General features: G+C 41.2%; 1 protein-coding gene and 1 long non-coding RNA gene across 2 annotated transcripts in view; one reads left to right on the top strand and one right to left on the bottom strand.

Moving 5' to 3' along the window:
- The first annotated feature begins 3,714 nt into the window (after positions 1–3,714).
- The window catches only part of agrn (agrin), a 264,537-nt gene continuing 241,539 nt past the window's right edge, over positions 3,715–26,712 (top strand). The window contains exons 1-2 of the mRNA XM_019862967.1: positions 3,715–4,210; positions 6,626–6,887. Coding sequence (XP_019718526.1) covers positions 4,010–4,210; positions 6,626–6,887 — 463 coding nt within the window. The 5' untranslated portion in view covers positions 3,715–4,009. The remainder of the gene's footprint in view (positions 4,211–6,625; positions 6,888–26,712) is intronic.
- Positions 19,470–22,336, bottom strand: LOC109511716 (uncharacterized). Its single transcript, XR_002167379.1, has 2 exons — positions 20,279–22,336; positions 19,470–20,245 (listed from the first exon to the last, which is right to left on the bottom strand). It is a non-coding gene; the product is annotated as an uncharacterized LOC109511716 (long non-coding RNA).

Below are 26,712 nucleotides of genomic sequence, written 5' to 3'. Positions count from 1 at the left end.
CGCAAATTTTATTCGATCCAGCCAGCCTTTTTTTGATTCTGAGCTGAGTCAGCACAGCTTGTCTAATAACAGGGCATAAAGTGGCACAATGACATTGGGGTGTGCAATTAGCTAATGCAACTGCACAGCCATTCAGAGCCAAACCAAGTATGTTAAGGAGGCAGTCATGATGATGCTGCACTTTTTTTAAGGTCCCTGGCTCGGTTCATCTCTGCCACACACACATCAGTGCGTTGATTTAAAGGGCCGTTACAAAGACAGACACTGAGTCCTTGTGTAGAAATCCCTCTCTCCTCTAGCGAGACGTACAGTAAAGATCAAGAACGATTGGCAATCCATGGAAGACCGTACTGAGGAAAGCTAAAACCAGTTAAATCTAACTTCTGTAACTCCTGTTCATAAAAAGTCTTTGGATTCTTAGTGCTCATTGAGGGATTCCAATTTCGAGAAAGACACTTCGCAGGCTGGGTACTTCAATGCCTTCAAAGGTTCTTCCTCATGTAGCCGCCACGGACCGCATAAACCATGGCAAGTTTGGACAGGCTCAATGTTAATTTGGACACCAGGTGTGGTCGAGCTGCAACATAAGTAATGTCATTGTGGCAGAAAATGCGGCCTTTGAAGAGCCCGGCCTGTGAATTTAGACACAGCCAATTGTGTGTCAGTCTTGTGATTGACAGGTGATCAGTACAGATGAACCCTGCCTCTCACCTGATTTGGTAAACTGTCCCCCCTTTAAAGCCCCGTGAAGGTTAAGCATCACAGAAAATTAATCGATCAACGGCAAAACAAAGCATGTCCTCATTCTTTCTCCTTTTAAATTGTTCATTGGTAAACTGCACAGTTTTAGGCTACTATTTTTTTTTACTACTATTTCTCACTATCCCACCGACACACCCCACAGTGGACTAACATGCTTGATTCGAATTTACCATTCCAAAATTCTTTCTCCTTTTAAATTGTTCATTGGTAAACTGCACAGTTTTAGGCTACTATTTTTTTTTTTACTGCTATTTCTCACTATCCCACCTACATTGGTAAACTGCACAGTTTTAGGCTACTATTTTTTTTTACTACTATTTCTCACTATCCCACCGACACACCCCACAGTGGACTAACATGCTTGATTCGAATTTACCATTCCAAATTGTACAATGGCAAAGCGAACTGGTGGAAACCAGGCTCTACGTAGCTGCAGTGCATATGCAAGCGTTCACGGTAGACTAATTTCTTAATGGACCCCAGCGACCACCTGCCAAAGATCAAGCGGGGAATGTATTTTATCATCCATTAGACAGAAAGCCAGCATAAATTGGGTTCAAGGCATATTATGAATGGATAGGGGAGATGGATGAGGTTTTTGTTAAAATAAATAAATTAATATGGAGTTGTTCTACCTATAAGGGCTCCGGCGCAAGTGTGTGCTGCAAAATGCGTTGCTGTTTGCACCAGCCAGACTCCGGGGGCCACAGGACTGCATGTGTTATAAAATTGACTATGCCAACGCTATTATTGTGATCCATGAGACATTCATGAATTTGTGGCCATAATGCATCAGTTAGTTGTTGAACAAGCTCCAGTAAGCAGAAGATGCAGAAGTTATGGATGAATATTTCAAATGAAATTATATTGGAACAAAATGGCTTCTTGTGAATTATTAAAAAAAAAAAAAAAAAAACATTTTTAAACTTTTGCAAATTTGTGTCTTACTTTTCACTTATGCATGAATTTTAAAGTACTTCTTGTTTTATCTTTTGTGTGTATGGAAATATTTCTGTTGCGGATCTAACCAGTTTTTACTGCTCAGAATAGAGGCACATTTAGAATCCCCCAAAATTGGATTGAGGACTAACATTGGACGCATAGATCAGTTCCGGGCCATGCATGTTGATGGTGTTTTTGATTTGGTACCTCAGATTATTCATGGTCATGCTTCATGGCTGAATAAGCAATTAGCAATGACAGCCACCGGGTGAAATATCACAAGGGTGCGTTGCAGGGGAAACTCACCCTTGTAATATTTCACCTGGTGTCATTTTTTTTTACCTTCCATCCAAGAAAGTTCTCTATTTGTACTAAGTTGTCAAAAGTGAGATGTAGGAACTCATTTCTACAAATATCTTCTCCGGCAACTGTGTAGGAAGGAGTAAGCCTGTCATTTTCCCCAGGAATAGACGCCTAGTTAAAATTACAGCTTTTAAGGACTAGAAATTGACGCACTGTCTGTTCTCAAATGGAGCTCTGAGAATAAAACCATGTGGTATCATTTATACATTTGTGCAAGGTTTTATGATATAAGCATGGACCCTAAATGACATATGACACAGTGTGTATTTATCTTCGACCAGTGCAGCATTAGGATTTGGTTTCTTAAGGCTCCTCAACCATAAATTGTACAGTAGGTAACACTTCCCTGCAATTCTCAAATGCTTGTACATGTATTGTCAAGTATCTGCATTTAGAAAATTGTTTTGAGGATTCAAAAATAACTCAGCAAAGATGCTAATTGGGATTGCAAATTAAAACAATTGTGTCAATGTGAACATTAAAAGATTTGTTTGTGCTGCTTTATAAAACTTTTAATTTCGTCGCGGAAATTAGACATACTGTATGTTAAATTGCACCTGAATTTGAGGGATAGGTCCTAAACAACGATGCAGAGTTCCCATCCCGCACCTGCTGGGGACTCCATCATTTTGCTGGGTGAACTTTAAGTCGTGCACCATTAACAACGTGTATGGTAGAGATGGGGTGCTGCTGACCTTGAGTCGGGACATCTTGAGACGGTAGAGGCAATACTTTAAAGACCTCCTCAATTCCACTGATCCACCTTCCTTTGAGGTAGTAGAGTCCAAACGACTCCGAGGTGGGTTCTCCTATCTCTGAGCTCATCAGTGGAAGACTGGAAGGCTGTGAGTCGAGACCGAAAGAACAAGATCCCTGATACGTATTTGCGAGTACATCTGAACGTACTTGCGAGTATATTTGAATGTACTTGCGAGTACTTTTGAACATATTTGCCAATCAAAATATTTTTACTCCACTTGGCAGGTCCATGATTCTGGAGGAAAGAGACTTTCTCTATACAGTACTTATGTGTGTGTGAGAAAAAAACCCCGGAAATTTTCAGAATCCGTATGATTTGTGCGATATGGCCATATACGTAAGATTCACCACAAAATCCGTATGAACTATGGCTAAACCGTATGAGTTGACAGGTATGATTATATCAATACTCAAGGTTAAAATGACCTGATACGCCATAAAAACTCTCACCATTTAATATGAACAAGTCACTATTTCATTTTTTTAGATCATTTTATCAACTCACTGGAAATATTTAATGAGAGAAATATCAAATGCATTTCATTTGCTTACAGTCGACTGTGCAGTTTTTGTCATCATTATTGATCGTGTAGTATGGCAGTTGTTTACCGATGCAGCTCACCTCCTGCAGCTTTCTCGTGACTTTTCTTCTTAATTGACACTTTTGAAAATGGTAAGGGCATCGTCTTTGCGACTGGGGGCGCCCTTGATCAACCACTTGACTCGACCATCCCTGCAGCCCCCCCTCGGAGGACACACACTGACACGCTTGTGGGATCAGCTATTCAGATTGCATGCAAATCCGAGTGTGAGAGAGGGGGAGAGAAAAGTGCTCTTGCATTCCTGTAGAGAGAAAGAGAGAGAGAGAGAGAGAGAGAGAGAGAGAGAGAGAGAGAGAGAAACCCCTCTTCCCCTTCCTCCTCGTTCCTCTGTCTTCCATCCAGCTCTTCCAGCCGGCGGCGGCGGAAAGGAGATTTTCAACCTGGTCATAGATGCGCGAAACTTGGACTGCGGAGTGCATGAGACACGGGTAACCGGTAGAGAAGTTGTGGAGCGCCTCCGGACAAAATTCCAACCCATTCAAAACCATTTGGAGTTGTCGCACACTCCGGGTGGTTAATATTAGAGATCGAATCGATAATTTCCCAAGAAAAGTTAACTTGTGCAAATTTGTGCGGCGGTCATGAGTCCGCAGCGGAGATTCGGAGGCGGGCGGCCAACGCTGCTCCTAGTCGGGCTGCTGGCGGTCCTGTTGCGGTGCTGTGTGGCCAGTTGCCCGGAGAAGGACTTGGAGGACCGCGAAGAAGAGGCCAACGTAGTTTTGACGGGCACAGTGGACGAAATCATAAATATGGACCCGGTGCACAACACCTACTCTTGCAAGGTGAGTTCGTCTCCATGTGGTTTGTGACCTTTGCAGCTTGCAAGCCAGTACACTTGCTGTATGCACACAAAAAAAAAAACCTTCACAAAATCGAGCGTATGCAACTATATCGCCACACTTCGTTTGCCCGGATAGAACCTTAGGGAACAAATTCTTTGCAATACATTGTCACACAATTGGAAAGGAAGTGGTTTTCTTTTCCACGAGCAACAGATGAGACTCGATAAACATGTGAAAGCAGGCGGAATAATTGACATTGTACAGTATATCAAAAGCTGGCATCTGCTTTTCTGTGTGGTATGCTACAAAAACATGGAGTAACGCTGGACTCCCCCCAACCCAAAAAAAAAGGTCCCGAAATTTGACCGACCCTACTTGGGTCAATTTGACCAACTCTAGATTGTTTTATATCAAAACAACCCGATTTTTTTTTTTTGAGGGGGGGAGGGTTGTCTTGGACAAAAAAATTGGTTGATTTATACAAAACAACCCAGAAAGTTCCGTCAAATTGAATCAAGTAGCACATCAGTCCAATTGTTGACCAAAATGTGTTTATTTTTGACAGGGCAGTGTAGCATGTCATATGAAATTCCCCCTTGAGGGATTACAACCAGTATAACAAAAAAAAAAAAAAACATATATATATATATATGTCACTTATTTTGTGGAAATTATTATTAGGAAAGAAAAGTGTCTTTTTTTTAAAGACCTACCTTATATATTTAAACATACTTTCTTATACTCTGTTTTTTTTGGTCACCAATCAATAGATGTTCAACACATTGCCTAAAGCAGTTTACAGCTTTAGCCAATGTGTTGAACATCTACACAATTTTTTGACAAAGGCTTTTTCACTTCATTGATCAACGGATCCAATTAGCACCATACTTATCATCATCGTCATTGTTAATGTCATCGATTATGTATTTTAGTATGGCTCCCGGTGGCGACCTGATCTGAACATTTAAAATCAAAATATTTGTGATACATTTTTCTTGAAGCAAGATGAAGGAAACCACATTCTCCTACATTATGCCACATGAATTATTAATTCACTTACTCTAAATTGTTAGGTATAAATGTGGGTGTTAATGATTGTTTGTCTGTATGTGCCCTGTGATTGTCTGGCTACCGGTTCTGCGTTTCTGTCACGTCTTACCCAAAATCAGCTGGCTAGCCTCCAAATATGGGCAAGTGCTTTAGAATGTGTATGTACTCTGTGTATATATGTATATACATTTTATATGTATAGCTGCACGTCTGCATGTATGTATGTAATCATTGCCAAAATAGGCAGTAATTGTGATTTCTATTCAGATGTGTATGAAATTTTGGCTGCAAATTTTGAGTGCGGTCCTTAAAATAGCATTCGAGAACAATGCACCCTGTTCCTGGTGCTTCGCTTTGGACGAAGAAGTCGTTCTCTCTCCCCATTTCGTGGGCACTTCTGCACCGCAATAGACTTGTGGTAGACCACTCTATAATCTGTCAAAATAAACAACCTTGTTTGGTCAACTTGCCTTCCGACTCCAAGTGAATGAGCTGACTAGATTAGAGGCACACAGTTCTCGCACCGGAGACAGAAACCACCACCAGTAGCTAAACTGAGACTGTTCCTCCAAAATGAAAATGGCCCTTCTGTGACAATTCATTCATCAAATCTCATGCCGCTTCCTGTAATGTCTAACAATCTTTGTACTCCAGTGGTTGCTGACGCTACTAAAAAATTTTCTGGATTCCTAGTGGATTCAAATAACATTTTTTTATTGTATCACATTGAAGGAATCCCCAGGATACTTTGTTCAGAGAACACGAAGCAAAAGTTTTATTTGGACCACCTTTGCGTTTTTTTGTGTTTTTAAAAGTGGCATTTTTTCTTCAATTTTGATTATCTGATTTTTTTTTTCTCATTGATGCAATGCCAGTCACATTTGTGTTGATCTAATTTAGGAACCTCCTGGATGCATTGTTGAAGAACATACACATAATTACACGTGAAAAAACTGTTGGTACCCTTCAGTCGAAGAAGAAAAAGCACACAACGTTCTCCAAAATAAAGTGAAATTCACAAAAGTCATAAAAAAAAATCTACTGAAAATGAACGAATACAAATCAGTCATTGCAATTTTTGTGGTGAAACCAAAGTATTATATCTATAAAAAAACGTTGTATTTTGTTTATTTCATGCAATCACTGCAGTCAAACAATTTCTGTAACACTTAACAGGTAACAGGTTGAATGGCACACTCCTCGTGAGCAAACCGCTTCAGTTCTCTCAGCATTGAGGGCTGCTTTTTCCAAACCGCACGCTTCAGATCCTTCTAAATATGTTCGATAGCAAATAAAACAGGTCTCTTTACAATAGTCCGCTGTTTTGTTCTGAGTTGTGTTTTCCTGTCCTCTTTTAACCAATAGGTCAGGGTGTGGCGCTACTTGAAAGGAAAGACCACCATAAACCGTGAAATCCTCTTGGATGGTGGCAACAAGGTGATGATCGGTGGCTTCGGCAACACGGGAATCTGCGACAATCAGGTTGCCACGGGTGATACTCGCATATTTTTTCTTAACCCTGCCCCGGAGTCGATGGGGTCCGAACACAAGAATGAACTGATGCTCAACTCAAGCCTGATGAGGATTACGTTGCGGAACCTGGAGGATGTGGAACACTGTGTGGAAGGTAAGCAGAAATGCCAGTGAAATGTGATGAATGGCAAATTCTAAAAATCGTTTCCTGTCTTTGAGCTTTATCTGTCACAAATGTTTTTTTTATTTATTTTTTAATAAATAGACTTAAGATCACTTAAAACTGTAAAGATTTCAAACACTGGGCTCTGCTTAAATGAGATAGCTTCAAGATTCCAGACTCTGTTTCCCAGAACTTTATGAATCAAGCACACCTGAGTCATTTTCTGAGCTTTGTTGCTTTGGAGGTGGGTGTGCCTGACGAACACCTGAAGGATCAGACTTCCGTGGTCAAAGAGTGTTTCCCGACCTTTACACTCGATTGCCTTGCTATTTGAAGTCAGGGGTGAAACAGTTTGCCATTTATAACCTTGTAACAGAATAAGCTCCGTCGTCCAACTTTTTACCACGGCTTCGCACCATTTTCACTTCAATAAATTAAACATTAGCTCGCCGTGTCACGATTTGCTTCAAAGTTAATCTCCGTTATGGAATGAACAGTGTACCCATGAATAATACGTGTTGCAAGTTCATGAGTACGCTTGCCACCTGAGCCCCCCCCCCTCATGCCAGTGGGAAGTGAGCTTTCCGCTGTTTAACTTTTACTCATTGCAGCTGTTCAAAGTTTGGATCAAACTAAAAGCGCCGGGGGGGGGGGGGTGTAAGTGGGGGTGTTATAGGTGAAAAGGGGCCCATTTCTCACTTCAGATGTGTGTGTGGTTTTATTTAAAGTGTTGTTTCAAGTATTAAGTTGAGTTTGCCTATCCTGCCATGATTCTCTGTGCTGGTATCCCCCCCTCCCAATTGCTGATATGGAGTGAGTAGCTGTTTGGCTCTGACTGATTGGCTACTGTCATCCATGTTTGTTTTGGCCTTTTTATTTGGGACGGTTTACTTGGCAAGGACATTTTCTCATGTCGCCGTTTGACTGGATGAATACACAGAACACTCCCAAGAAGTCAATGGTTAAAAGTAAGTGCGCTTTTTTTTACACTTACAGTTCACTTTCTCTCCTCCAATTGAGTTGATTGGTTTGCAAAGTTAAATCTGAGTTTAACCCTTTCATACACCAATAATGATAACCTGTAACCTGATAACATGATAGGCTGTCCACCGTAGTAACTGCTGTCCCTGAAAGGGTTCAGGTGAAAATATGATGACCATGCTAAACCTAAGATGTGTTCAACGAGTCAACAGTCTCATCTATTTACATTGTCTGTGGTCATTTAGCATTGGTGCAGCACAAGATTGGGTTCATTTCTCACCACAACCGAACAACACCAAAGTTGCTGCTAGAAGGTCCTTCATTGATTCGGTCCACAAATCATGTGGAAAAAAACCCCAAAACGTGTTCACACCTGACCAAATGAACTGTATCAAAGTAGAAACAAAATTGAAATTTGATGAAAATAAATACGTGTCGTGCTAGCATGCCGAGACAGCATTGTGGTCTAAACATTTACGGGTTCCAAGACTTGATTTATCATGTTTTCACTCTGCTTTTCAAAGTTCCACCAAGATTGACACGTTTGGCTCACCATCAAATCTTTATAAATTGGCCCAGATGTTGACATGCCTCCAGGTAGGGAAATTGACTTTCAGGCTTGTTTTAGTCCTACATTTTAATGAAACATTGGATTGGATTGTTTGCAACCACCACCTTCAGAGATTGGGATGTTAGCAATGCGACAAGACTCTACCTGCCACCGAAGTCATTGTGCACTCCTATGCTTTCTCCTCATTCTTGACATGTTGGATAGACTCCAGAATGCCTGGCAGGGAGCTAGACTGGGAGACATGTCCTCAAGAAAAGGGCTTTGTGTGAGATACTTGACACTGGCAATTTGAGAATTCAGGAGAAGTAAGAGGAAATGCACATCTACTAGCATTCGCCAACGACCAATACCTCAAACAAAAGTGTGTTGAAAAGTGGGATGGTTATAGGTGGGGATCACTTGGGACTTTTTTCCTTCAAGAGTCTGACACAGTGGAGAAACAAAAGATTGTTTCTTTCTTTCTTTCTGTCTTCCTCTTTTTCTTGTCTTGATAAAGAAGGTGAGAGATGGACCAGCGTTTTGTATCATTCGTAATACGTACTCTGTATGCGGAAAGGAGCATTTTTCCGCTCACTCATTCGATCACTACGATCGGGCTCCGCAGTGATTGTGTCAGCCGGGCTTACTGAGATCGCGGCGGGGGTCCTGATTTAACAGCAGGTGGTCCTGCTTAATGACGTGCATGCAGACAGGTCTGTGGAATTCTTCTCAGGGTGGGTGGGATAGAGAACTTGGTGAGTCAAGCCCCCTCCCCTCCGTTCCCTTCGCTCTCCCTGTGCCTCTGCTGCTCCTTCTGTGAATGAGTCTTGGCCTTTTCCCACTGTTTGTGCAAGGTGGAGGCGCTGAATTGTCTGGAATGCATAACCTGCTCGAGCCACCTGTCTACCTTTTACCTATATGGGAGGAATAATAGCAAGTACTCTGTTTTAAGTATGATATCCAGTACATTTTCTTTAATAACCTCAATGCCATTTATTCCTCCGTTTCTGTTTTAGTTTAGTTCACTTCAGTCATTCTTTGTGGAATAAGGCTACAGTTATGACATCTTTTCATACAAACATGTACAAATATACGGTAGCTAGCACATGACTTCTTTCTAAGAGAAAATCTGTGTGGAGAATTCTAAAGTTGCATCCATGTGAGATCCATATTGTCATCCCATCCATGCCTATATGAGCAGATATTTGGTTGGGATGGCATAAGAATTTAAAAAATACTACATTTCAGTGGTTGATGCTCACCAAAGAACAATTCATTGGTCATTTTTTCCCCCTCTTTATGTTACGAGTCAAAATTGGATGTTCATACAACTTCAGATACGCTGCATGAGTGAAGAGGAAAAAGAATAGAAGAATTTATTTTCAGCCGTTGATGTGATAGTCAAACACACTTAAAAAGTCATTATCGCAGCAGCGCTTTAGACTTTTTTGACATCATTCTAACCTTTTGATGAGCTCCTTTTTCTTTTGTCGCTCAACTCACTATAATTTAAATCTAAAACTATTGTATAAAGTAAAAGGTGTTGCTATCCAGCAGGGGAAGCCTCTCCTCGTCTCCTGTCTTATTTTATCTTGTTTTAAATCCAGTGTTCCTCACTGTGGGTCTGACCACACTGGGAGCTGTGTTGATCTCTGGCTGTAGGGATACTGCCATGAGGGGGGTCCTGGCTCGGAGGGTTGGGGGGGTCTCCTCTGTCTTCCTGGTTTGGGATCACCCCTGTGGTGGGGTCCCTGCGGCTGGAGGCTTGGCTTGGCTCCTGGTGATGACTGGTGTACAATTTCATTTATTTATTTTTTTTCTGTGGTGGTGGGATGGTACGGGATTGAAAATCCACTCCGGTGTCACCCTCTAGTGTGACATTGCTATATTGCTGTTGATTTGGTTGTGTGGCAAATAAACAGCAATCATCACAATGATGAGATTGTTTCAATTTAGCAATACATTTGAATGCAGAATCACTTTTAAACCAATTTTTCGGGAATATTTGACTCTAAAAGGATCCAATAGTGACAGCCTTAGCTGACAGTATTTACCTACCAAATTTTATTGAAAAATCCAGCTGTACGATTACCAGGTGTTTAAGACCAAATAGAAAAGCTTGAAAAAGGCCTCCTGGACATTTTCAACCCAATTTATCTCACTAACCTGTACATTACAAAAAGGACATCAAAGATTATTTAAAAAAAAAAATGACGTGTGACACGGGACCTGTTTAAAAGATGATTAAAACAGCCGATCGACTCAAAAGGAGTGAGCTCTCTCAATTAAATCAGTGGCTGTTTTCAAGACTACCAACATGTAAGGTGCAAAGCTAGTTGAGGTCAACGTCCCTTTTGAATCATTTTAAAGGTGAAGAACAGGCAAGTTGAAATGCCCAAAGTGATTCTGGGCAGTCACTTGGATGTACAGTGACCCGGAAAAGTCCCTCCTGTGTCTGGTGCATAAAGGAAATCAGAGCAAGAGTCTGCATGAGATTTGGACTCCCTCTGGGCAACAGAATTCCTGTTCCCGGGTTACATTACTAAAGCAGGGCAGCTGCTGAGGCTCTTGCGGCTCTTTACTGTCATCACGCCAAAACCATCAGATTTAGGGGGAAATTGTTTTGCTGGAACACCCAAGAGATCGTAGAAGCCCACATGGAATTTACATTTCGAGAACCACTACTATAAAATAAAAAAAGAAATACAGTACTATATACATATTTATATTTATATTTTTTTTTTCATTAAACAATCAGAGGATCCCACAAAAATGTACTTAGTAACCAATCATGAATGCATTGCTTGTTGCCAAAACAACTACTGCATGTTTCTGCACATATAGGAAGCACGGCAGACCTAACAGTTGGGAGTCCCACTTTTATCAACAAACACGGGATGGCTGGCTTGTTTGGAGTTCTTCGGACGACACCTCCGTCTCTGTGACTTCCTTTCCACCCACTCATCCGTCCCTCTGTCAATGAGTTGTCATGGTGAACCCACTTTGAATGCCATGTTTTCTTCCCTTATCACTTTGCCTTACTTCCAACTTTCATTCGTTATCTTCAGTCATCCTCTCACATTCTTTAAGTGACCTGCACATGTGCACAATGTCATCAGTCATCTGATTATGACATCCGATGAAACGCGTTGCTGTCAGCAGGAATCATAAATAGTGAATGCAGGAACACTTTTTGTGTTGTTACCTTTTAACAGAGACTAACTGACTAAGCGAGTTGGTGTTAACTATATTGAAATTGTACAGGGATATGTCATAAGTAAACACTACACGTTTTAGAAACATAATCTGCGATGGCATTTAACATAAATTGATACTCTCTCTTTGCATCTTCAGACAAATTCTTAAATGAACATCTCTTCTGAGACTTAAATAAGATAGGAACTCAAACCAATTTCCTTTCCAGGGCCAGTGCCTTCCAGACTCATGGCAGGAGCTTGTTCTGCCCCGTTATGTTGTTTTAGCCAACACTAGCAAGGACATGATGGCTTTCTGAGTCAAACTGAGATAAGTGGGAAAGCATGTGTCACCAACTTGACCATGTCCCTGTGTATACACACACACACACACAGACACACACACACACTGACGTGACATCTCATGTGGTGGTTCTCGAATAAAAAAGGCACAACGAGCCAAACAAAAAAACAAAACAAAAAAAAAAAACGCAAAATGGACACCATGCTTGAATTATTTTTTTTTTGTTTTTGCTTTAATTCTTTGATGCTTATTCACCGCATCCGGTTGAATTGCCACTGTTCCGATGTGCGCACACGAAAAGTGAGTTGTCAGGGATTCAGGTTGTATAGTGCTGATTTTATTGCTGACACTAAAATCAAATCTGTGTTTATTCACACATACAATGTGAATGTTTAATTCATTCCGTGTCTTATGAGCATGGCGCCAGTACCTTTTGCTGTGAAGTTGGTGGAGATTGACGTTACTGCTCGTGACACTTGCAGAATCTTGATCAGCTCCAATTTACATGAAGACAATGGCTAGAGTGGAGAAGCAGTCTTTCTCGTCGCATGGTCTTTTTTCCCCTCCTTGAACCAACCGCTCCTCTTCCTTGTCCTTCTTCTGTTGGCTTGTCCTGAGCAAACCCTCCCCTTTCATTGTTCTTTTGCTAAAGCGATGTCTTAAAAGAAGGGGTACAAAAGATGGAGGCAGTAGACTAAACTAAATGTGACTGAGCTTCATCAGTGATCACAATGGCGAAGCTTTTCTGGAGATCAACAGCACACGTTGCTTTACCTACCCACACGTTTAAGATCTTAACAATATATTTGCTCGTGACCCGAGGACTTGCCACGCCAATGCCTGTAATGTCATATTCAGGCCTTGCGACGAAGAGCTTGATCCATATGATTTGACAGTATGGCACCTCCTCATGCTCTAATACATCCCAGATTAGGGTGAAGCACTCCAAACTAAACTATTCTCCTCATCGTTTAACAAATTGCAAATCTCATCAGCCTGTCAGGGGGCACTTGTGCTTTTCAAAATCTGTAATTAGTGTCAGTTTTAATGACGTATGATTTGCAAGAACGGACAGGGGAAATCTGTTCCTGTTTCAAGCTTTTATGTGGTATATTCGTTTTCGCTCAGACAGGTAAAACGGGGCAGGCTGATAATGGTTTGTCAGTCCACTTGAGCGACATTTCCTTCAAGCAGTACAGTTGAGCTCTCCGTGGCATGGGAACTGTAATCCACAGTAGTCGACACTATTTTGGGGGCCGGGGGAGGAAAATTTGGGATTATCATTCTCTCTCCCACCAGTTACTGTAAAACGTGACAAATAATGTAAAGGTACACAATTAATAGTTTGGTAACCGTTACAATTTAAAATGCTGACAATAATGCCAACTTCATCACGTGAGGGAATCCTACAAGTCGTTTGTGATGACATTTTGCTTGCACCTGTGCTGAAGAAATTGCAAAGTGTATTTTCTCACTGCGGCATCGGAAAAGTGTCCGTGCTTCAAAATGCTCATGCTTCGTACTTAGGTCCTTGCATTCTTTTTAGTTCATCACGAGATCACCACGAAATGATTGATCCTTAAATCCACCAAAAAATTCCTGGTTGCTGGGTGATTTAGAGAGGTTGCGCAAAGAGGAATTGTTGAAGATCCTTTTTTTCTGTATTCTCCCATCAAACATTATAGGAGGAGATTAGGTGCTGTCTTGTTGGCAAAAGGGGGTTAGACAATGTACTTTGTGTTCACATCAGGGGCGCTATTAATTGTTTAACACATGATTTGATTTGAAGAATTATTCATCTTTGTGGGATTTTGTTGTTGTTGTAGTTTTTTTGCGTAAGATTTAAGACTGTTGAAATGTTGCACCTTTAGGCCGTACAATGATTTTTTACATTCCATGAAAATGTCAGCAACTTTTACGTTGGACATTTTGAAACCAGTCATCAGCGTCGCCACGATGGGGAATATCACACTTAATGAGATTGAACATGCTCAATAGGTTAAAATTACAGATGTGAACAGAATTTGCAGCCAGTGACAATTTTCATACTTTCATAGCTAGTTTATTAGCAAGGATTAAACGGTGAATTGTAATTGTCTAAGTAGTTTATAATCAAACTTACCCTTTACTCTTGAGAATTTTTTGAAATGCTACTTTTACTGACGTTTGACTCCATTTGATCAAACTAACGCAGCCAGGCAGTCACATAGCACCACACATGCAGTCTACACAGGTTTTAAAAGTGATGTCGTTAAACATGGCCGAAATCTATATAAACCTTACCGATAGACTGCAGCTCACCTGCGACTTAGTGAGGATAAGCGATATCGGAGATGGATGGATGAACTCTGAGAAAGAAAAGCTATGTTGTCCAATGTGCTATGTGTCTGCCTAAAAGGTCGGGATTTCAGCCTACAAGAACTCCCCTTGGAGATCGCAAAACATACAGGAGGCTGTATTTGTATTTGTAACATGTAATGTTCTGTGGGAAAAATAGAAAGCAGGTCAACCAAAGCACGTGAATATAAATTGCTGTTCGTTTGACCCTCGATCGACCGTTATCAGGTATCTGTTAGGTGCTGTTAAAAAAAAAATGTTTCGAAGTGCTTGTTGGGCAGTATTTGAATTTGTATATACTGTACCTATTTTATGTTTTTGTCCATTTGACATTCGTGCACCGTTAAAATCAGAAGTTATTCATTCGTTACTCAGTACTTGGATTTTTTTTATTTTTCAATGAAATTAATACTAGCTCAAGTCATTATTTGGATTAGGACTTTTTACTTTGACTTGTCACATTCTTGTAAATTAACTGTGCACTTATTTGCGTACAATTTGAATCATTGGTTACATGGAGAAACTTCATCTTTGTATCTACTTATGTGCAACATGGGCAAGGCATGCAGAACAAGCACTCACAGTTGGATTGTAAATTATTACCCGCACTCGGCTTCTCCCTTTTCAGTTCAACATAGACAAAAGCTTGGAGGCCAGTTTCTGGTGGGTCGTGGGGGGTTGGGGGTGGAGGCCACAGGGGCTGCTGTCCTTTGTTGTTGACTTCTTGTCTTTTTCAAAGCGTTCCCTCCCAGCCACCTGCCTGCCATGGTGACTCAAAACTCTAAAGGTCCCGCGCCACAGATTTAGAAATATCGTAATTGATTCTAAGCGGCTCTTAATGGATGGGTTTACAAAAAAATGTAACGGCAGCCAGGGCATACCGTCAAGTTCAAGGAATGAGGAACTGTTGGGTGGGACAGTGACAGGTCTACAGAAGTGGTGTATTGTTGCAAAGCACTCATCAAGGCAGAAAAGGTGAGGTGTTTGTCATGGAGGTGTAACGACCATTCTTGCTCTACCGCAGTTAGATTAGCCCTCTTTGCGACACGTAGACAGGTGACTTGAGCTAGGCCGTTGTATCGCTGTGGCCTCTCTCTCGCTTGGCCTTCCTTATCTTCGGTACTCTTGGCAAACCTACGAGTTGAATCCAGTTAAAGCCACGGAGTCACACATTGTCACGTGACTGATTAAAATAAAGTGTGTTTGCTCATGCACAGGTTTTCACTGCTCGCATTGGGTACACCCAGTGGAATGTAGGTGACATATATTGTTATATTGTTTCGAACAGTGGTTCTTAACCTGGGTTCGATCGAACCCCAGGGCTTCGGTGAATCAGTCACAGGGGTTTGACGGAGACTCTGCCAAGGAGGATAAGCCACAGCCGACTCAACGTGTCAATTAGTTATGACATGCCCGCTTGGCCCTCACTGGCTGCAGATGATCACATTACATTGCTTGTCCAATCAGTGCTACGGAAATTTAGTACGCTCAGTAGTCAGTGTGTGACTGTCGTGATAGTACGTTCTGTGATTTAAAAAAAAAAAAAATAACACATGCTTCTTCTTCTCCTTTCGGTCGGACAAATATGTACAACATGGATTCACATGCATCACGGAATGTGATGAGACTCAGCATCCTATCTGCATGATTCGGCATGCCAAGTTGAGCAACTCCAGTCTCGCACCAGCAAAATTGAAGGAACACTTCTGGAATCATATTTTTCACTAAAGGTTCAGTACCTCTAACACGGTTAAGAACCACTGGCTTAGAATGTCCTGCACCACACAAGTGATCCCTGAATGTAATGGCACAATTATAATGGTGATGGAGTGTACTTGACCACAGAAATTAAGTCTGAGGGGGGCAGGCCCTTTGCACACAACTTTTACCTTATGGGGGACCACACAGACAGATACGTTTTTTTCACCATGCAAAAACCTGGGGCCATTTACTATACAGTACAAACATGTATAGATGCACTTATTTTGAGATGAAAATGTGTGCCGTGAACATCAGCACCTTCCAATCCATTCCATTTCATCAATCCATCCTCTGTCCGGCTTTTGCTCACAAGTGTAGCGGGTGAGCTGGAGCGCATCCCAGCCGACTTTGGGCAAGAGGCATCGGGCACCAGCAGAGGCACTATTGATACAGTCCATTCGAAGTCTTGAAAAGAACATGATGGCAGATTTGTGAAGGTTACAACTCTCATGCATAGCTCCTCAGGGCTGCAACGTTACTGTCGGTCGGTACAAACTGGTGTTGTCGCAGGAGTTCATCAAGTTCAGAGAGGAATTCTCACATCCCATGCAAAATAGTATTTTAAAAATAAAGTGATTAATTGGTCTTTTTTTTCTCCATATTATATCAATTTTAAAATTAAAATTTGAATTTTAAATGCGCATACCTGGTAACGTACGTAAAGCTACGCCAGATTAACACAACAACCACAAAATCCATGACTTTTTGACATGTTTCCGTGAGTGTTTCAACTCCAAGTTTTTTGGGGGTGGAAGCTTGTTACATTGCAGCATGTCAAAGTAATTGCCACACTGTCAATTTTTGTAATTCGGTGTTGTGCCTGCTCCATTCCATTTGTGTCCGCTCAACCAAGGCATATTTAGTGACATCTGAAATGTGTATTTTCTGAGTGCTACATTTGGGAGAGGGCAAACCCGGACCGTGTCATAATAGTCAGGTGGGTTCAGACCCAGAAAGGGCTTGACTGTCCTCTGGGACGCATACAAAACTCACACTCACCTGAGCATACTTTATCTGGACCATTCTGGGTTACGGAGTTAGGCTCTCCTGTTGACAGATTACTTATGGGGATTTCATTCTAAATGAGCTGAAATTATTGCTCTCAGTCAAAAGGGCCTTTCAGAAGTCCCTTGCAGAGTTTGAGCCGCTTCTTTTATGTTTGGCTTTATTTTGTTGGCTTCCGCAGTGTAATGTGACACTAGAAGTGACAGGCTCTTTTTTTTGTCCCCCCTCAAAATCAACCAGCTGTAGTGGAGAACAATTATAATGGTGATGGAGTGTGCTTGACCACAGAAATTATGTTTTTGATGTTCTTTTTTGTCACTCTAGTCGAAATCAGTTCGACTGAGGCTTCTTCAGCTCAATTAAACATGGCGATCTTTTTTTCATTCATTCAACTTTTTTTTTTTTTTTTTTTTAAGAAAGTTTGCAGTTATCAAAAAAAGTCAGCGATCCATTTCGTGGCTTACCCCCCATTGTCAGAATGTTTCAGTCTGAGCTGACAGTAGTACATGAATAAATTATCGCATTTTGAGAACTAGCCACTCTGGGATAGAAGATGACCGTTTTTGGACTCATAAAATTTTGGTTCTGTGCGGACGACATGTTCAAACATGCCAAATACACTGAAACCCATTTTCGTACGGACAGACTGATTTTTAAGAAAACACTCCTGTGTGACTGATGGAATGTTGAGTTGAGGTTGATGAGCCTTGCTGAATCTGTCCAACATCCACTTCTGGATAGCAACAAAAGTTTGAAAGAAAAGTTTAAAAGTATGGATTGGACAGATCCTGAGACTGAACAAGGGTGGTCATAGGAGCAGCCTGTCTAAGGTGAAATTAGCAACATATCTGCTCGGCAGGTAAGTTTATCACCTCTGTTTGATTTTTGATTGACTGTGCATCCCGAAAAATACAACTTCAAAACGCTAACATTTTGTGTTATATTAACACTCTGTTCCAAATAAATACAGCTAACAATGTAGCAGCTGTGGTAAATGTCAGCTTGCGCATCTTGTGCATGTCAGTGAGTGGCGTGGCTTTGATCAAAGACTTGAGGCGGGGAGGGATTAGTAAAGTGAGGCCGCATTCAAATTTTCCTAGCAGTTATAAAACTGCAAACTCCCCCACTCAATCTTGAGGGCTCAGTGAGGGCATAGCCTTATTTTCAGTGATGTTACAAGCACATAAAAGTCACAAGAATCGTCTTTACTGTCATGAACACGAGCAAATCCAGGAATTGTGCCCTCCACTGAACCGACCACAGCAAGCAGGGTGCAGTTCAGGGTATTGGCGTCTTACTCAAGAACACTCCAGGTGAGGGCCGCCGGGGTCGTTGGGCGTGGATACTTCATTGCTGCCTGTCTGTCCATACTTGACGAAACTGACGTTTTTGCTCACATTCTTCTGCTGGTCCGTGACCACTCATGTTTTGTTCAAAGATACAAAATTATACAACTATTGAAGCTTACAAACATCTCTGAGCAAAGTAAACTTCATCAGTACAAGAGTCCTTTGTTTTTTTTTCCCCCTTTCTTTTGTGGTGACTTCAAGTAGCAAGCTTTTTGTGTGTGTGTGAGGCCCGCATGGCTCTGGCATGTCATCTTTTTTTTCCACACAAACCATACCCAGTGTTTTGTGCTTTGTAAGTGGAAGAGGCAGACTAACATCAATTAGGTAAGGAAAATAAATCGATCACTCCAATAATATGGGGGGAAACAGCGACCGCATAAAAGCCATGTTTCATTTTATTTAATCTGCCCTAATTCTATTGCAATTGGATGGACAGGTATGTGTCCATCCAGTGTAACATTACATTTAAAATTTGGTGATGTACACCTTGAAAAGCACAGAAATGCAAAGTTAAAAGGAGTTTTGTCATGGCAAAGCAGGTGAAGTCCTTGTGATTTGCTCCAAGTAAGCACTTTCCACAGAAAATGTATTCCCCGCTACCGCTCATTTTGCCTGCGCCTGTATGGTTATAGCGGTGGAGGTTGAATCTGCCTTTCAGACGCACTAGTCCTTCCTTAAATCTTGACGCAAAGTCAGACATCAATTCTCGGCAGCAGTGCTTGATTGCTGAAACGTAATCTTTTTCATTTTCCTTCCAGAGCGTGCCATAGCGTTGACGAGCAGGTAATATTTCCATAAATCTATTGAGAAACGTGGCAAATGGAAATAGTTGATCTTGACAAGATTGTCAGCTGGAAATCTCGCCCCGTCTATGGCACAGACGCTATTGTTCATGACAAACTTTTTGGCAGAAATGAAACGGAATGTGTGTGCTAATGCTTATCTGTGCTAACACAACAGCTCTGCTTAATGTTGAACTTTGGTAGCTGCTACAAAGTGCTTCTTTTGCTCTTGTAACTTCTGGTGACCAAACAATTTAGACACAATCAATAAAAAGTCACATTCCATAATATGTCCTCTCTTAAACTGTACTTGTTTGTTTGGTTGGTTGTTGTTTTTTTTGCCTATTTTTCAACTCTAATTGTATATGAAGACCCAGCCAGTGCCACCATTTACCAGTGTTACGTATTAAGATCCACGGTCAAAAATAGACCAACCAGCTAGTAAACAAAGTCTCAGGCTATCTTGGGTTTGTCTCAGTTTGAGAAGGAGAAACTGAGAACGATGACATCTCACAGTTAGCACAACTTAGCACTGACCTCCAACATTCTTTCTCAAAGGATAAATCAAACGTTGCTGTCTACACTCAGACATTACATTTTTTGGAAAGCCGTCATGTGACCTTGATCTCTGAGAACGACATGAGAGAACAACATTATTCAGTATTTGAAGACAGTCAAGTGAGACACAAATAATCTCTGCTTTGTGAGTGCTCTTTGTGCGTTTGCAGTGTGCAGGAAACGCACACAAACACAAGGTTATCATCAATATTCCCTGCTGGCCTTTTAGCCATCTGCAAACATTGTTAATATACTTGATGCGATGGCTGTCAGCCTCTCCCAAAAGGCCTGTTAGCAGTTTTCATGCACCCTCAGCCATCCGGACTACTTCACCTGAACGCTAGCCAAATGCAAACAACCCAGTTAATTTTTTTTCATCCCCCGCCCCCATGTTATCTGTTAGTCTTTTTCCAACTTGGGAAGGCTCTGCTCTGTTGCTCACATATGAAGGAAGTGTTGGGGAAATCTTGAGGAGCGTTTGTTGAGCATGAGCTCTCACGGTGGAAAAGGGGGGATATGGTGGTCTAGCTGTTTGGCTTGCCCTTTGTTCTTCGTAATGACCTGAGCGTGTAAAGTTCGCCGCAGCATTCAGGGGACATTATGGGTCATTTTACCTGACGGCGGCTGTTTCCCTCCTGTTCATCAGCCTGGGAGGAAAGGAGATGTAGAAGTTGCACTCACCTTGGTAAACTCAACGCCTTTTAGAGATCTTGTGTCGCATGTTGTCTCCAAAACTGCTATAAAGTAAGAGCTTGTTTTGTTTGAATGGTAGCAATGTTCGTAATCTTGGTGAATCTGGTGATGTGTATTAGGCATGGTATGGACATTTGAAAAAAAATGGTCAAAACAATCAATTGATCATGAAGTCATAGGTTCTCATATGAATTGCTTTTTAGTCAGGTTCTTCAAGACGAAAACTATTTGAGATTATAGAAACTGTACCACTGCTGTTTATATTCAAGTACCGGTAGTGCACTGCACATTTTGAATACATTTCTCAAAGCTCAAACTCTACAACTGGAAACAACTGCATTCATTGAAACCAAACTCACTTCTGGTTAGTACTCCATAACTTTTTAGTTTAAAATAGCAATGCGTTTTTTTTTTTTTTTCTGCTTCACATCAAGCAGTGCCTGATGTGGTCAATGTATCATTATCAATAATTTCTAATCAAGTTACACTACCTTAAACGCTTATCAAATGCAGGGATGTGCTGAGAATTGCTAAACCCATAAAAAGAAAGACCCTCTTTTTCTTTTGTTCTATTCATCTCAGACTTATTTTGTTGATCGTAAAATTTGTGTAGTTTGGAGTTTGTTAGTCCTTCAGATGAAGACCATGCCAAAAAACATTTTTCTATACGGACAGAGATTAGAATTTTTTTTTTCCCACCAGTAATAAATTTGAACTTTGAACATGTTCCTTGAACCTACTACCTACCTAATCTCTGTCCCATTGTTTGTAAAGCTTCGTCTGAGTTGCCTCATTTAAATACCGAATGATCTTCACTTGCTTGTTTGCTTTTCAGAAGTTGTTTAGACCTTGTCTATTGAAGCACTCGGCACAGGCTCAGGCCCTTATTCAAATTCAGCATCCAGCATGTGGTCAAGTGCTTTACCTGCCCCGGTTGCTAAGGAATTGGCACTTAACTAATGAAATGCCTATGGCTGACCGGGAGCACTTGATTGTGCTGAGACTGAGAGAGCGGGGCCAAGTGAGAGGGGAATGGGAACTGGAGCAAAGTAGCCAGAGCTGGGAATCGGCCAACGTGAACACTAAGCACATAGCATAGAAATGCAGCAAAAGAGAGGCGGGGGTTCGGGGGCTGCAGGAACTGGCACATATCCATCACCTGAGCATGGGCCTTTTGGGAAAATGTTTAATCACAAATGCATAGCAAAAAAAAAAAAAAAAATCAATTATGTCATCTTCTGGATTTGTGTCAGTGAGATACAATTTTAGGAACAAATTACACATTTAAACCGCATAATGTTTCCTGAGTATGAAGAGCAGTAAATACTCATTACCTTCAGAGGCACATAACCATTTCAACTCCATGACCTTAACGGCTGTCACTACCTTTGACCTTTGCACTTACTTTATGAGCCCTGTCCTCAGATTCTATCTCACCATGTCCCAACTTCAGAGTGTTGCATCCTCTTGCAGCACCAGCCGGGATTTTTAAATGTGCTCTGCGGTCTCACAATAAGTAACAGCAGGTGAGCATTGAAACCTGAGGATACAATTTAGTTGTGTGTGTACGTGTGTGTGCACCTCTGTTGACTTTTCAACATTTCTCAAATTCCTTCCTGCATTGATGGCTTTTGTTCTTTTGTCGTCACGTGCTAGTGCACCGCCGGTCTTGTTCTGGTGTAACTTTCAACTCTGCATTGTCTTCATCACTCGGATAGAATAAATGCAATGTGTGGCAGTCACGGAGGAATAGATTTGTCGGAAATGGAAATGGAGCACAAACCGAACAATGTGACCTTCGGGATCGCTGACATCTTTCTCGCTGGTTTCCAATAGGTCTGCAATTAACAATTATTGTAAGAATCAATTATTCTTTTCAATTATTTGGTCAATTAATGAATCGGATTAAAAAAAAAACTGTTTGTGATTTCCATCCCATTATTAAAAAAGGGTTACACGACTGGTTTGGTCCAGAAAATAAGCAAAAACGTATGGTGCATCATTGTTTTCCAAAGTAAAAGTAATGTTTTAGTTTCGCTCTACACAAAGATAATCAGTCCGTTCAATATCCATCCATCCATCTGAAACACTTATTCTTCCTGAGGGTTGCGGGTATGTTGCAGCCTATCCCAGCCGCCTTCAGGCAGTAGGCGGGGGACACCCTGAACTGGTTGCCAGCCAATCGCAGGGCACATAGAGAGGAACAACCATCCACGCTCACACTCACACTCACACTCACACTCACACCCAGGGACAATTTAGACTGTTCCATTACCCTGCCACGCATGTTTTGGGAATGTCGGAGGAAACCGGAGTACCCAGAGAAAACTGCTAGTCCCCATTCAGCAAAATTTTCTTTACTTAAATGTTTGCTCCGAAGGATGTCTACACTTTGATGTCAAACACTAACTGACAAACCCTTTGAAGCCACACACCCTCGTAATCGATCTCACCTTAGGTCAAAATGCCAACGCAGGGTTTTTTTTTTTTGTGCGTTTTTTTTTTTTTGCAACAAGAGGAAGTCAGAGCAAGGATGATGAGGAAAGTGTAAGAGAAGTCGAGGAAATCAGTCCAGCTCCTGTCTGAAGAGGCTGAGAGGGTTAATTATGCAGGCCCATAGAGAAAAATGGAAGTCAGCTTTTTGGCCACAGTTGGTGGTGCAGCAGCAGCGGCAAGATAAGAGCAATGTCTGGAAGTATCAAATCGAGTCACAAATTTCACCAGGATTTACTGAGCGTCTATTTTATTACAATCTTACATTATTTTTTGGTAGTATGTAGAGGCGGTAGCTCTCCCCAACTTTCCCCAAAGTTGCTGCAGGGTCTTGTCCTTTTAAGAACAAAGCAAGGAGATGGGAACTGACTTGCAACTAAATTCCTGTTCATCCCATTGTGAAGGTGTTGAATGTGCTTGAGGTCAGGGCAGTGTGAAGCTGGGGTAGGCATGTTCTGTGCACACCGAAGTCCTGACCTTGCTTTGTTCATAAATGCTACATTGAAACTAAAATTGCCTTACCATTACTCAAAGAACAAAGCAGTTCAAAATCGAAACTCACAAAAGCATGTCATGCAATTTGGCCCGAGGGTGTCATTCAATGTGTGGATGAGAGAGAGTTAGTTTTTATTTCTAGCTTTTGTTTCAAGTGAGAACAACAGCTCGAGGGCAGGAGGATATTTTATTGCTGTGGGTTGCAACAAAACCACATTTAGTGGATGCTAATAAACTTTTGAAATCCGCTGCTGTGCTTTCGTGTATATTTCTGCAATACTGAAAATGAAAAAAAAATTGCGGTCAAAATATCTGACTGTCTGCAATATGCATTGCCACACGAGTAGATGATGATGTCACTTCGTAATGAACTCATATATGATTTTTTTTTTTTGGGGGGGGCGGGGTGGGGTCAGTGGATTAATTTTGGTCTTAATTTCATTTTTTTAACTACTTTTTTTTCCCAACTTCCCTGGTTCAAAGCGTATACCCCGACTTCCGACATGGTCAGTAGAGAGACCGGCAGGCGAGGTCATGAAAATGAGATGCTGATAATCATGAATGACTCACTTAAAAATGAATAAATAAATAAATTAAAATAAATAATGAATTCAAAACTTCAATACAGGTACATTTAATATCAGGAAGATTTGATCCTTAAGTGCCTTAAGTCTTTTACTCAAGTAGTTCCTACTTTATACACAACTGCAAATCCCACAAATGGACCAAAAAAAAAAAAAAACATCCTGAAACAAAAACTGTTTGAAATAATGTCATTTAATTTTTATCTTTATTGAAGGGAGAAAATTGCTTCAAATTAAAAAGTTGATCCCACATTGAACATCCATGTGAACTTCCTCAGATTTCATAACGATTTTTAAATTTGGACAACTTGGATCTCTTCTCCTTCACGCCCACTATCATATCTGTCCTTTCTGATCAAACAAACAATTTATAATTTAAAATGTTACCCGGCCTTATTTCAATTGCGTTCGGATTTGTCAACATTTATTTGGGGTTTCAATGTTAATATACTCCGTGACGTGTGTGATTGAAGGTTGAACGCGCAGACTTCTAATGACTAACTGGTCGCTTGCTTGCATGGATGTGCCATTTGACAAATACTGTACGTGACGCATCACGGAGGAGGACAGCGGAGCGAGGGCGAGCGAGAGAGCGAGGTTAACAACCTGTTCATTAAAACGGCTCGCTAATGATTTACATGAGTGTGACAAATGCACTCAGCAGAGTTCTGAGGAAAGGTTAGGAGATGAGGGTGAATCAACAACATTGTTTTTCCACTGCTTTCCCTCAGTGACACTCGCATAAGGTTTGCCACTCTTTTTTTTTTTTTTTTTTAAGAGACATTGGTTCTGTGACAATGTTGTCATGACCGTCCAGAAACAGCCAACATGAAAACGTACTGATAACAGTCTGCTGAGTGTAACTACATTTGTAAACTTGCAAGGAAGTAGTAGAGTTTGTTTGGAACTGTACCGTACCGCGCAGAATAGGACCAATTTATTTTGGCCCTCAGTTTCAGTAATCTGTTCGCTCTTAGACAAACGAATAGCACCAAGGGGGTGAACAAATTACAGTTCAATGGACCAATAGTCTGAGCATGAAAACACCCCTCACACAAAATAACTGGTAACTTTAGTTAATGTACACAGGCAAATATATAACAACTAAGTATAGGGGTTTTTAAATATCTTCCAATTGTCGTTCACTTCACATGAGAAAGCACCTCCCTATTTTTGGAACTTCTTGAAGCTAAATAAACCTGAATTCATTCTGTCCACAAAACATGCAGAGAAGAAGTGGATCAGCTCAGTAACTTGACGAACATCCTAAGGTTGTCAGGCCCCATGAGACCTTTTACATCTGCTAAAAATTTCTCAACATCCTGAATTGGATATTGGGATTAATCATGACTAACAATGCATCCTAGAGCATGTTGATGGCGCAACTGGATTACTCCCCCCCCACCCGGATAGTTTGTCGTCATCTGACTTTCTCCGCAGGCTTTTTTTCATGCTTCATAAATCAATCCCAACACTCACAGAGCAAAAAAAAAATGCGCAACAGCACATCTCAGGTTTGACCAGCAAGGATTAAAGCCCAAAGCCAAAGCATCCTCCGCCACGCTTGCTTGGATTGAAGCCCAGACAGTCAAGTGGACAGCTGTCTAGCCGGCCTTGCAGCTGCAAACACAAACTGTTCAGTGGTATGACATACAGAGCCAGCGAGACAAAAAACCTCAAAAGCCTCAATGTTTCGTCGGTTCAGTCTTCTTTGCTGTCGCTTTATGTCAATCATAATATCTTTTTTCTTTTTCTTTTTAAGTGCTATAGGTGGGATGGAGAGATTATGGCAGGATTATGGTTCGGTACTTGGGATATGTGCAATATATTGACACAGCAAAGTGAAATTTGCATTTTATTTTAGGGATAATATCTCCTTGCTGATTTACTTTCATTCCAACATTTTATTTCGCATAAACTCCAGTGGAGTACCCTTCAACAAATGTCAGTCAGCTATTAGCGATCATAAAACGTGAATGTTGTCTGTGAGCGTTTTCTCTCAGGGCTGGTTTTAAAATATGAACAACTCGTTTTCAGTCCTTTTGTTTCTTTCACTGCCGTGATCCCTCACTGTGACTCGACGCTTTTCGCAAATGAAATTTATCCACCCACATGCTTCAGTGGCCTCGGGTCTCGGATGGTGAGTGCCACTGAAGTTCCCCACATTTGCAAGGATGTACAATTACTGAGTGTGTCGACTTGACACACCTTCAGTGAATTTCCACGGTGTAGCGCTCCTCATCAAATTGACTGTCCATCCCCTGCAGACATCCCTGATATTGAACATCCCTGCTAAACCGGGCTAACCTCCAACCTCAAAGGGCCCACGACTAGACAACAAAAGTGACCTCGAGTATCTCCTGTTAACACTGTAAAAAAACAACTCATATGTTTTTGGGGCTAAAACAGTCATTTCGGTGGGCATTTTATCAGAACTGACGAAAGGTTCGTAAGTCCGTCACTGACGGATGCCGATTATGCCATTATGCTGACGACTGATAGAAACATGTCTTCCTCTCTTGCATATGTTTGTTTATTAAGTTATTTAGAGAGGACTCCATTAACAAAATATGTGCGTGAGCGTCAGTGAGAGTGAATGTTCTTGTTTTCCGTAATCGTTTTCTGTTTAGGTTAAAATAGTGTGTGTGTGTGTGTGTGTGTGTGTGTGTGTGTGTGTGTGTGTGTGTGTGTATGTATGTATGTATGTATGTATGTATGTATGTATGTATG

The sequence above is a fragment of the Hippocampus comes genome, unplaced genomic scaffold (assembly GCF_001891065.2).
Source record: "Hippocampus comes isolate QL1 unplaced genomic scaffold, H_comes_QL1_v1.1 scaffold1, whole genome shotgun sequence".
NCBI classification, from domain to species: domain Eukaryota; kingdom Metazoa; phylum Chordata; class Actinopteri; order Syngnathiformes; family Syngnathidae; genus Hippocampus; species Hippocampus comes.
This window is presented reverse-complemented; position numbering and strand designations above follow the sequence as displayed.